Source organism: Diutina rugosa, assembly GCF_008704595.1.
Source record: "Diutina rugosa strain CBS 613 chromosome Unknown scaffold3_size541584, whole genome shotgun sequence".
Taxonomy (NCBI): Eukaryota; Fungi; Ascomycota; class Pichiomycetes; order Serinales; family Debaryomycetaceae; genus Diutina; species Diutina rugosa.
In genome coordinates, this window is record NW_022995077.1 from 316,931 (window position 1) to 328,937 (window position 12,007).

Consider the following 12,007-nt stretch of genomic DNA (forward strand, 5'->3'; position numbering starts at 1 on the left):
CACAAGGCCAATGAGTAAAACTATGGGGGAGTGGGATCGAGGCGGTCGGACGGGGAAAAATAGCTTCCCGCCTCTCTACGCTTCCATTCGGGAGCAGATCAAGAACAACCCTGGCTGCGTGTGTTTGATCCAAGTGGGATCATTCTACGAGCTCTACTTCGAACAGGCAACTGAGTATGGTCCAAAACTTGGCATCAAGGTGGCAACAAAACAAACCGCTGACTTCAATATTCCCATGTCGGGATTTCCCGTTTACCAACTCCAGAAGTTCGTCAAGATTCTTGTTCATGATCACCAAACCAATGTTGCCATTGTCGATCAAATCTTCGACGCTGCTCTGAACAAGATCCATCGTAAGATCAGCCGCATTGTCAGTCCCGGTACCTTAGTTGAAGAGTCGTTTATCAATTACTCTGATAATAATTACTTATTGGCGATCTCGTTCGCCCCGAATCAGCCAGTAGCTGAGGCCAGCACTCCGGTGGGGTTGGCGTGGACCGATGTTAGTGTGGGCGAATTCCACGTCCAGCATACAACCTTGGGCGACGTCATGGGCGACATCGCTCGCATTTCTCCGGCAGAAGTGATCTTGAGCGGTGATCTTGAAAAAGCCGGCATCGAAGGCCTTGCTCAATGGTGGGACTCGTTGTCAGGGCTCAATCAATACTTTGTTCGGTACCATAACTCTCAATACCGAGACCTAAAACTAGCATTTACCCAGGACCAACAGCGATTACGCAAGCATTTGGAACTGTTCAGTGTCAGGGAACTGGCAGCGATGAATTTGGCATTGTCTTACGTCAACGTCAATTTGCCCGAGATAGCCCTTGAGCTTGATATGCCACACCAGTACTACTCATCAAAGTACCTCCAGATGGATCCTCGTACTCGTGACGCTTTGGAGTTGACGCATCGCCTGATTGGCAGTAAACACTCGGTGGTGGGTCTGCTTCTTAATGTTATCAAGGAGACAGTGACAGTGTCTGGCTCACGGATGTTGAACCAATGGCTTAACTCGCCAGTCACCGATGTCAATGAAATCACACAACGCCAGGATCACGTTCAGGCGTGGCTCGATAATCCATCACTTCATCGGCGAGTACGGGCTCAGCTTGTGGGAATTGGCGACGTCATGAGACTTGTACAAAAATTGGTGGTACGCCCTAATGATGTGGCTCCAAACTTAATTAGCATTGCTGACGCGTTAGTGCAGCTCAACGAAGTCCAGAAACTCGTCGCATCCAGTGAGTCTAAGGCTCATCGAAAATTGGCTGCTGCAATGACGGTTCCAATCGATCTCGCTGAAGAGATTTTAAATACCCTTCACGTTGAAGCAGTTGCTGAACCTAGCGACATCGAGGAAGAGGAAAGTCATCTCGAGGATACAAGCTCCGGGCTGTACTCCAACGCGATATTTGAAAAGTATCGTAGAGTCGATGAAGCGCCTAAGTTTGAGTTTTCAGTCCGTGCCGACTTTGATGATGAACTTATCGCACTCCATGGCCGTCTTGACGAGCTTAAGCGTCAGGGTGACAAATATCTCGAAGATATGACTGAGACCTTAACTAGCATTGATCCCAAAGTTAGCATTACCAAACGTGATGTCCTGGGGCGCCATTCCAACGTCATTTACATCGCAACGAAAGTGAAGCATTTGTCACTCATTGAAGACATGTTTGAGTCCGGCGAGATTCGAGAGAAACGCAAAACTTCGTTGCTCATCAAACCTCCGAAGTGGGCTGAATTGCAAAAGCTTGTTGACGAAACCACTGAGGCGATTGTTATCAAGGAACAAAAGATTTTGAACGAACTCCGTCTTTCAGTCCTGAAGAACGTTGCAATTATTCGCGAGGTTGCTCGTCTTGCGGACTATATTGATGTTACAGCCTCGTTTGCCGTACTGGCTCATCATCATAATTTAATTCGCCCCAAGTTTACCAAAGCCACCAAGTTGTATATTGAAGATGGCCGTCATTTGGTTGTGGAATCGGCCCTTCTGCAAGTCGGGAGGTTATTTCATGCCAATACTACCAAAATGGGAAAAGCTGACGGGTTGACGTGGGTAGTCTCAGGGCCAAACATGGGCGGGAAGTCAACTTTTTTGAGACAAAACGCTTTGGCGGTGATCCTTGCTCAGATTGGGTGTTACGTCCCCGCTTCGAAGGCTCTGATGCTGGTGGTCGATCGCATTTTCACTCGAATCGGTGCTCTGGACGACTTATTCAGCAATCTTCTGACATTCATGGTTGAGATGGTTGAGACTGCTTCAATCTTGACAAATGCTACTCCTAATTCATTGGCTGTTGTTGATGAGATCGGCAGAGGCACGTCAGGAAAGGAAGGCCTTTCCATCGCTTACGCCACTCTTGTATACTTATTGACGCAGTCGAAATGTCGAACGCTTTTCGCTACTCATTTCGGCCCTGAGCTCAAAGAGTTGTTGGACGGGTTCAATGTCAATCAAAATAATTTAAGGTGGCTTAAGACCAGAAAGATTGATCATCAATTGGAATCAGGTATAAGTCCTCATTCAGGGGCTTTGGAGGTTGCTAAACAAGCAGGTTTCCCGAAGAAGGCCCTAGATATCGCTGAAGATGCCCTTTCCAAGTTGGCATTGAAGCGCGGAAGCATTGGGTGAAAAACTACTTGCACAAAGTTCATAATGAATAATATATTTTTACCGTCAGTCATAACATACTCGTGAAACTCAGATAGGCATGAATATTATATACTCAATTACTGATAATAGGCGTCAAAACCAACAATGCAATTAACGGGGAGGATAGTATCCCTGCAGATGAGGCGGTTGATGTTGTTGAGGATGTTGAGGATGTTGTTGATGAATGTGTGGTTGTTGATGTTGTTGCTGTTGTTGTTGTAGCTGCTGTTGTTGTAGCTGCTGTTGCTGTAAGTGCAATTGGTATTGCTGCATTTGCTCTGGCGACATCTGTTGAGCCATGGGATTAGCGTATGCTCCCTGCATTGTTGGTTGAGGGATACCGTAGTATTGCTGCTGAGCGGCTTGGGGTTGAGGGTAGTAATTGTAAGGCGCCCGTTGGTTACCGTAGTATTGCTGCGGCTGTTGTGGTTGTTGTTGAGGGTAGGCTTGAGGCTGTTGAGGATACCCTTGTTGATAGGGCATACCGTAGTATTGCTGTTGGGGTTGTTGTTGTTGCCATTGCTGAGGAGGCTTCGCGTAGTATTGTTGAGCCTGGGCTTGAGCTTGAGCTTGAGCTTGAGCCTGAGCCTGAGCTTGCGCTTGCACCTGAGCTTGAGCTTGCGGGTGCTGGGGCATCTGTTGCTGGGCGTAGCCATAACCCATAGGTTGGAAACGCTTTTGGGGAGGAGGTACCAAATCCGGTACCTTGCCTTGCTTTCTCTTCTTGTTCTTTCTATTCCGACGCGCTTCCGCTTCAAGTTCGTCGTCACTGAATTCTTGTTCTTCGGGAGGAAGTTCTTCATCATTGCAATTCAGGGCATCGGTACCTTTAATCTTGAGACCGTCGGTTTGAACCCATTCCAGATCCGAGACCACGTAGTAAACGTCCTTGCCCTTTTTGTCCATAAAAGGTAGAAGCTCTTCAGGGGAGTTGAACTTGACACGGTATAAAGGATGTTGAAGACGACCAAAGGTTTCAAAGAGAGGCCCTATAAGCGTCCGATCCTCGAAACAAAGCACCAGGCGCTCCTTCAAGACGCGGAACTCACCCGAAATTGAAGCCTTAATAACCACCAGTCCTTCCACAACACTTACAACAGTCCCCAACTTCTCAATAGCAGAATTGTCAGGAATGAAGTAGTCGTCAGGAAGAACGTATGCAGGTTCGTTTGAGATTTCATTCTTCGACAAAATAGGACCAACACCACCGTCGTCTTCTTCGGGGTCACCGTGGTCGTCTTGAATGTAGTCGTCATCATCATCGTTATCAGGTTCAACTTCAGAAAACTCTTCCTCCAGCAGAGACAGATCACCCGTCCCGTATGTAACATTCTTTGTGGCCGCACGACGCAGTCTACCCCCAGTGGCGAAGTTGGCCAAGTCAACATTTTCGGTGGGTTGTGGCTGTTCTTGCTTCACTTCGGGAGCAGCTTCAATATGTGACGGCGCACTCGGTTGAGCTTCTTGCTTAACAGGTTGCGTAGTCTCAACAGATTGAGATTGTAAGCTTGCCGCAGGCGTCGGATCAGCCTTAATTTCGGGTTGCGGGACATCTTGAGCTAAGGTTTGTTCTGGTTGGTTTGTTGGGGTCGGTTGTACAGGTTCGTCGGTCGCAATAGCTGCCGGTTCTTGAGGTGCCGAAGAGGCAGGCTCCGATTGGGTTGCCGGAGCCGTCGGTGTCAATTCAGGTTGCTCTTGGGGCACATCTTCAACAGCAGCAGATTGTTCCAGTTTCGCTTCCGTATTCTGAGGCTGTTCCGAGGCTTCCTCGGTGACCTGTTCCGAGGCCACGGAGTCCGGCTGATTCTGAACCTGTTCTTGAGGTTGCTCGGCTATCGGAGCTTGGGTTTGTTCAGGGGTTTGCTCTTGTTGAGCATCGTCAGCGGTGAGCGTGGGTTCCTGAGGTTGTTTGTCGAGTTGTTCCTTCACTTGTTCTTGAGGTTCAGCTTGAGGCTGCTCCTGGGGCTGCTCTTGGGGCTGTTCCTGAGGCAATTGAGGTTTCTCTTCACCTGCAGCATCTTCAATTGCAGTTTGGTTAGATTCAGACGCCGATGGTTGCGTCTTCTCAGGCTCAGGTTGAGTCGGTGCCAGAGTCGCCTCGGATTCCACCTCTTGCGTTTCCTGAGGCTGCGTCGGTTTATCCTCCACGTCATTGGCGACGGCTGATTGTTCCACTGGTGCCTGCATTTCGGACTCGGGGACACTGCTTCCGGGTGCAGCTGCTGGTCCGTTCATTTTGTGGTCTTCTCCGTTAGGCAAGTTACCGTTCTCCGGTGCATCTGAGTTCAGTTCGGTCGTGGCAGTGGCCTGTTCCGCCGACGGAGCCGATGGTTGTTGCGGCACAGAAGTAGCCGTGGCCGCCTCCAGCGCCGCTGGTTGGGCGGGGTCCACATCATCGGCACCAGCCGCGGCATCGGGAGCAGGCACCACCGGAACGTCCACAGAAGCGTCTTCCGGAACGACTCTCAGGGTGTCAGTGGGTATATCGTCCAGTGCTCGTCCGTCCATTGTAGTACTTCGCCACGGGCGCCAACGTCTGGAGGGTATGGGTTTTTGTTTTTTCCCGGTGAGTTTCGCGGCACTCCCCAAGCCTTACCCTAAAACGGATGCGTAGGGCTCCGCAAGGGATGTTGGGCACAGCGTCTAGTATTTGCCGCTTCAGAGGGGGTTGGCTGATTTTTTTTGAAAGCAATTGTTACGGGTAACTTGGTGTGTATTTCTGTTGGCTACGATGCATGGAACCTTAAAAATACGATCAAGTGCAGGATCTAGCTCTCGCTAGCAGCGATAACGACAAAAGTTGCGACGAACTGGTCGGTCGAAGAAAGCAAACCGTTTGGCAGCCACTGTGGAATTGTCCCTGGCTGTCGCCGGCAAGCCTCGTTTGCGACGAATGACACCTAACAATTATATGCATGGTTGGGGGCACTGTGCATGCATCCCATCACAAATGTGATGTATAGGCGATTTTAGGCGGGAGCTACCGACGGTTTAGCCAGTGGTTCAATTGTCTGCTTTTGAACTCGTTGCTATCGACAGTATCTTGGGTCTCGCTTGATGGCGCCACTTGATGACGTGCATGATGCCGTTATTGTTACCTCAAGCAGCCAGGGGAATTTTTGGCGACCTCAAGATTTTCATGCAACCCTAAGTTCTTGGGAATGTACTCTTGACGAACACGAAGGGCTTAGCCATGTAGGGAAGAACCCTGAATTATGGTGGTGACTATACGACTTGGAATGTTAAGCCGTCGAGCATAGCCGACCGGTGGAATCTGGAGTTTCCACAACCGCAGCAAGAAAATGAGCCCTGCTAAACTACCTTTGAAGAAGGTAGAACAAAAAACATCCATTTCGTTGATATTCAGCTTTAAGTTTTGTCTAAGATCATTCTCCGTCATGGCGATTGTCCTATATGTAGTGAAGATTGGCAGAGTGGCTTTAGTCAACCTAATCGGGAAAAAAACCTGGGGTGCTTCTAACAGTCAATGGTGACAATCGTACATTGACACTAAGAAAAATATTTACAAAATCGGTGGTCGCGGTAGTATACGGTTTTCTTGTCGTTGTCACTGATGTTTTGTGTACTAATGATAGAAGCTCTATTGGTAATGTATTACCAATCGAAGAGGTAGTTAATTACGACCATCAGGGCGATGGGGATTACGATGTGAGTTTATGTGACTCTAGATAATTGTACATGAGATAGCCTAATGATTATGGGTTAAAGTTGATTCAATTCGAGGACTAAGAAACACTCATAGTTAATGGATTGAGTCTTAATTCGTTTGAGTTGTTTTCAAAGTATACAACTATTGCAAAGAATACAGACGTGGCATAGTCGATCAAATCTGATACAAGCAAATGTGAATCAGAAAATTACCAACAAGCCAGAAGCTCAGAGCTTTATCAAAGGTTTAGCGTCCGAATAGTAGGATTTATGGCTAAAACTGTGCTCACTCCCTCGAATTGGAAAGCATGTAACTCGTACTGCGAAATCAGATGCTAAATGTGAACGAAGAGTTATTTAGAGAAGTCTATCATTAATTAGACCTGCCATACTGCTTTTACTTAAGCTTGGTTTAAAAGCTTCAATATGTGTGTGTGTGTGTGTGTCGCTTACCTAAGCATCACGTGCTTAGGGTTACACACCTAGCCATCGCGCTCGCGGTGGCAGCACCAACTGAAAAATCTTTTCGAGACCGTCTACCTATACCGAAAGTACACACACAATGGGTGCCTACAAGTACGTCGCCGAATTGGCGAGACAAAAGCAATCCGATGTCATGAGATTCTTGTACAGAATCAGATGCTGGGAATACAGACAAAAGAACGTCATCCACCGTGCCTCGAGACCCTCGAGACCCGACAAGGCTAGAAGACTCGGTTACAAGGCCAAGCAAGGTTTCGTCATCTACAGAATCAGAGTCAGAAGAGGTGGCAGAAAGAGACCCGTCCCTAAGGGTGCCACTTACGGTAAGCCCACCAACCAGGGTGTCAACCACTTGAAGTACCAAAGATCGCTCCGCTCGACCGCTGAAGAAAGAGTCGGCAGAAGATGCGGTAACTTGAGAGTGTTGAACTCGTACTGGGTTAACCAAGACTCGACCTACAAGTACTTCGAAGTCATCCTCGTCGACCCCTCGCACAAGGCCATCAGAAGAGACCCCAAGATTAACTGGATCGTCAACGCCGTCCACAAGAGAAGAGAAGCCAGAGGCCTCACCTCGACCGGCAAGAAGTCGAGAGGTATCAACAAGGGTCACTTGTACAACAACACCAGAGCTGGCAAGAACAAGACCTGGAAGAAGCACAACACCCTCAAGTTGTGGAGATACAGAAAGTAAGCGAGTGCTTAGAGTATATATCTCGTCTAATATCACGCTTATTAATCTAACCCTTTTTCAATCTGTTTTAACGTAGCTCAATTCATTAACCATACACTTATTATTACGACAGCGCTTGCTGGTTCAACTCGTTGGCCTTCTTAATCAAGTCGCCGGGGCTGATGATCGTCACCCCGTCCTTAGCATTGGCGGCTTCGTACACGGCCACCGTAGCCACGTCGGCACCGGGGATCCCGTAGGTCAAACAATTAAGTGGCGTGTTGTGGGTCCACGCACCAAACCGCATCGCGATATCGTTGGCCCAGCCGTGTGAGTCCTTGCGCTCACCCACGAGAGCCCCGGGACGCAAAATCACCGTCTTGGGGAACTTGAGGGCGATGATATCGTCTTCAAGCTTCCCCTTGGAGTCCAAGTAGGGGAAAAGCGACCCTTGCAGCGCTCCCGCCAGCGATACCAATACAAAAGTACTGACCCCAGCCGCCTTCGCGGCTTTGGCCGCCTCGTAATTAGTGCCGTAGTCGATCTTTCTGAACCCGTCCATGCCGCCAGCCTTGGCCCGGGTGGTGCCAAAGGCGGTGATGAACGCGTCGTACCCCTTTGCCTCGGTCTCAATGATCGAGGGCCATTTTTCTAAGTCCGCCTCCACAGTATTTTTGCCGCCCTCCAACGGTTTACGGGTGACGGTGGACACTTGCCAGCCCTTAGCAAGGGACTTTTGAAACGCGTGTCCCCCGACAAGCCCCGTGGCTCCAAGAATAAACACTTGCATTGCTTCAATTAGTCGTGGAAAACTTGCGCTCTGGGTACGGAGTGAGTGGTGGCAAAACTCAGGGTAGGGGGGGTTGCCTCGGTTACATGCAGTACATTTAGGTCACAAGGCTAACTTTGGGGGATAAAGGATTTTGAATTTGGAAGTGTCTTTGTAATGAAGGAAAATAAAACGGATTTGAAACGTATTAGAGGTAATTGTTTTTGTGATATAATCAGTGTCAAGTGATTCATCGACTTTCTATTGTCCCTGAGGCTTACACCTCAAACCGTTTTAAATTGTAAATATAGTCATCATAGGCTGATATACTCATAACTCTGAGTAACAGCCTTTCCTGACATTTCACGTTTGTGTAGAAAACTTAGTTTAACTACACTCACTGATGTTGATGGGTTATGGGCACCGCGCATTGCCACACGTTCGCACCACCGAACGTAATTATCGTCAAGCGCCCAACCAAATTTGCTATTGACACTCGTCTCATCAAATGGTACGTACCCCCCGATTGCCACTGAACCTTGGGTTTGGCTTGAAACACGCGGCGGTGTCGTGTGGTCGCATAATTGTATACTAACACGTTTTAGGCTGGGGCAATCGAGAACGCACGCAAGGATATCAAGCGGTTGTCGCTTGAGGACCACGACGACGAGCTGAGGTTCGGCGCCATCTACCAGGTCTCCGGTCCCGTCGTCACCGCCGAAGGGTTGAGAGGTGTCCAGATGTACGAATTGTTGAAGGTGGGCCACTTGGGGCTCTTGGGTGAAGTCATTAGAATCAACGCCGACAAGGCGGTGATTCAGTGTTACGAAGAGACGTCGGGCCTTTCCATTGGTGACCCCGTCGAGCGTACCAAGAAGCCGTTGTCGGTGGAATTGGGTCCCGGGTTGATGGAAACGATCTACGATGGGATCCAGCGTCCGCTTAAATCCATTTCCGACTTGTCGTCGTCGATCTACATTCCCAGAGGTATCGAGGTCCCCGCGTTGAACCGTGACATCAAATACGACTTTACTCCCGGTAAGCTCAAGGTCGGCGACCACATCACTGGTGGTGACATCTTCGGGTCGGTGTTCGAAAACTCCTTGATGGACGACCACAAGATCTTGTTGCCGCCCAAGGCCAGAGGTACCATCACCAGAATCTCCGAACTGGGCTCATACACCGTGGATGAAAACATCCTCGAAGTCGAATTCGAGGGCAAGAAATACGAATACTCGATGATGCACAACTGGCCGGTGCGGGTCCCGCGTCCTGTGGCCGAGAAGTTGACCGCCGACTACCCTTTGCTTACCGGTCAAAGAGTGTTGGACTCGTTGTTCCCTTGTGTCCAGGGTGGTACCACCTGTATCCCCGGTGCCTTCGGTTGTGGTAAGACCGTTATTTCGCAATCGCTTTCCAAGTTCTCGAACTCCGACGTCATTGTTTACGTTGGGTGCGGTGAAAGAGGTAACGAAATGGCCGAAGTGCTTATGGAATTCCCTGAGCTTTTCACCGAGATCTCCGGCCGTAAGGAACCGATTATGAAGCGTACCACGTTGGTGGCCAACACCTCTAACATGCCTGTGGCTGCTAGAGAAGCGTCTATTTACACCGGTGTGACTATCGCCGAATACTTCAGAGATCAAGGTAAGAACGTGTCGATGATTGCCGACTCTTCGTCGCGGTGGGCCGAAGCCCTTCGTGAAATCTCGGGTCGGTTGGGTGAAATGCCCGCCGATCAGGGTTTCCCCGCCTACCTTGGTGCCAAGTTGGCCTCGTTCTACGAGCGTGCCGGTAAGGCCACTGCGCTTGGTCTGCCTGACCGTGAAGGGTCGGTGTCGATTGTTGCCGCTGTGTCTCCTGCTGGTGGTGACTTCTCCGATCCCGTTACCACCGCCACCTTGGGTATCACCCAAGTGTTCTGGGGTTTGGACAAGAAGCTTGCCCAACGTAAGCACTTCCCTTCGGTGAACACCTCGGTGTCATACTCGAAGTACCTTAACGTGTTGAACAAGTTCTACGACGCTAACTACCCTGAATTCCCCACTTTGAGAACCAAGATCAGAGAGATCTTGTCCAACGCCGAAGAATTGGAACAAGTGGTGCAATTGGTGGGTAAGTCGGCTTTGAGTGACTCCGACAAGATCACGCTTGACGTGTCTACTTTGCTTAAGGAAGACTTCTTGCAACAAAACGGTTACTCTACCTATGACCAGTTCTGTCCTGTTTGGAAGACGTTTGACATGATGCGGGCGTTTATGTTGTACCATGACGAAGCACAAAAGGCCATTGCTAATGGTGCTCAATGGCTGAAGCTTGCCGACGCCACCAGAGACGTCAAGCATGCGGTGTCGCTGGCGAAGTTCGTTGAACCTTCCGAAGGTGAAGAGGCCGGTCGGGCTAAGTTCAACGAATTGTTGACCAAAATTTCGGACAAGTTTGCCGAAGCCGCTGAGTAATTGTAAACAGTTCTTTTGTTTTTATAACGTCATACGAAAAATACTATTGGGATATGAAATGTAGCCAGCGTGACCCCACCCCGCGCTGCCCCCTTACTCATCAGGGTGATGGTGGTCACAGGTGAACCAGCACCACACGAGCGACCACCACAGGCTATTGTTTTCAAAATCTGGTGGAACGTTGTAGTAGCGCTCTTGCACGGAGTTATCAAAGCTCTTCTTTTCAATTGATGACGTCTTCCGTGAAGTAGGAAGGTCCGAGCCTTGAAGAGTAGGGGTTCGCGTGCGAATAGTCCTTCTCGGTGAACCCCACGGTTTGGCCGTTGGTAGAGGACGAGAGGGGAGTGGCGTGAAAGTAGAGGAAGTGTCAGAGTTTTCCTGAAGTTGTGGGTGCAGAGAGGACATGGTGTAGCGATTGCACCCCCATTTGACGGTGTCTTTTGTACTTCTAGATCCAGACTAAGCAGATCACATCAGGCGACGCCACCAGACCAAAACCAAAACAGCCTAGGCATGATTGACACTTGAATCAACAGACACCACGTCACCATTGAGTCACCGACAATTGCCAATTGACGACAATTGTCAACTCCCTTATGGTTCGTTTGACGTGGCCCAAGCTTTAGTTGGGGTGACTACAATGTAATAGATTTTATAAGACTTTCATATATTGTTTATACAGGTGTGTTTGTAGAATCAATGGATGAAAGAGACTTACTTAGATCTGGCTCTAACCTTCCGTCTCTTTCTCTTGAGTCTTCTGACTCTCTTCTTACGCCACTTGTCACGCATGATTTAACCTGGTAAAAAGTGAACTAAAGAGAGAAATGTTCGGTTGCGCGATGGGTTTTATTGTCTGTGGGGTTTTTTCTAGGGTTGCAACCCTGGTTCACGTTCGCACGGATTGTAACGCGACTTTGTAGGGTTGAAGAGTGAATTACCCCGGAATCGAACTTGGGTAGACAGTATAGACAACCGTGTGAATAGAGGGCTAATGATTGTTGCAATATCAGGAACAAAGAGGAAGGACAGTTCATGGATCTTACAATCAAGGTCTGTTGCCAGTCAAACTAGATGGTAACAAATCTGTTACGTTGCAGCAATTTTACTAATCTTTATTTTGATTAGGCTTACTCAAAATCCTTACAAAATCCCGTAAACTTAGCAATATTCAGTTTTGCAAACAATTGACAATAGCAGTGATCATCACAAACACAAATCTTTTCGGAGCATTATTAACGATTAAGACTCGAACTCATTATGAGTCTCACCAACTTAATCTGCTCATAAATTGG

General features: G+C 48.8%; 5 protein-coding genes across 5 annotated transcripts; 3 read left to right on the forward strand and 2 right to left on the reverse strand. All coding sequences in view use genetic code 12, as the record gives it.

Moving 5' to 3' along the window:
* Positions 1-10: 10 nt before the first annotated feature.
* DIURU_000792 (mismatch repair ATPase) lies at positions 11-2,638 on the forward strand (the record flags this gene model as incomplete). Its single annotated transcript, XM_034159079.1, has 1 exon — positions 11-2,638. One exon carries the CDS (start codon positions 11-13, stop codon positions 2,636-2,638), a length of 2,628 nt encoding a protein of 875 aa, XP_034014459.1.
* Positions 2,639-2,770: 132 nt separating this feature from the next.
* Positions 2,771-5,167, reverse strand: DIURU_000793 (RNA-binding snoRNP assembly protein; the record flags this gene model as incomplete). Its single annotated transcript, XM_034159080.1, has 1 exon — positions 2,771-5,167. The coding sequence occupies one exon, from the start codon at positions 5,165-5,167 to the stop codon at positions 2,771-2,773; it is 2,397 nt and encodes a 798-aa protein (XP_034014460.1).
* A 1,723-nt stretch (positions 5,168-6,890) lies between these two features.
* RPL15A (60S ribosomal protein eL15) lies at positions 6,891-7,505 on the forward strand (the record flags this gene model as incomplete). Its single annotated transcript, XM_034159081.1, has 1 exon — positions 6,891-7,505. The coding sequence occupies one exon, from the start codon at positions 6,891-6,893 to the stop codon at positions 7,503-7,505; it is 615 nt and encodes a 204-aa protein (XP_034014461.1).
* Positions 7,506-7,608: 103 nt separating this feature from the next.
* On the reverse strand, positions 7,609-8,274 carry DIURU_000795 (uncharacterized protein; the record flags this gene model as incomplete). The annotated part of the gene is made up of 1 exon (XM_034159082.1): positions 7,609-8,274. The coding sequence occupies one exon, from the start codon at positions 8,272-8,274 to the stop codon at positions 7,609-7,611; it is 666 nt and encodes a 221-aa protein (XP_034014462.1).
* Positions 8,275-8,993: 719 nt separating this feature from the next.
* Positions 8,994-10,712, forward strand: TFP1 (H(+)-transporting V1 sector ATPase subunit A; the record flags this gene model as incomplete). Its single annotated transcript, XM_034159083.1, has 1 exon — positions 8,994-10,712. The coding sequence occupies one exon, from the start codon at positions 8,994-8,996 to the stop codon at positions 10,710-10,712; it is 1,719 nt and encodes a 572-aa protein (XP_034014463.1).
* Between the last annotated feature and the right edge of the window lie 1,295 nt (positions 10,713-12,007).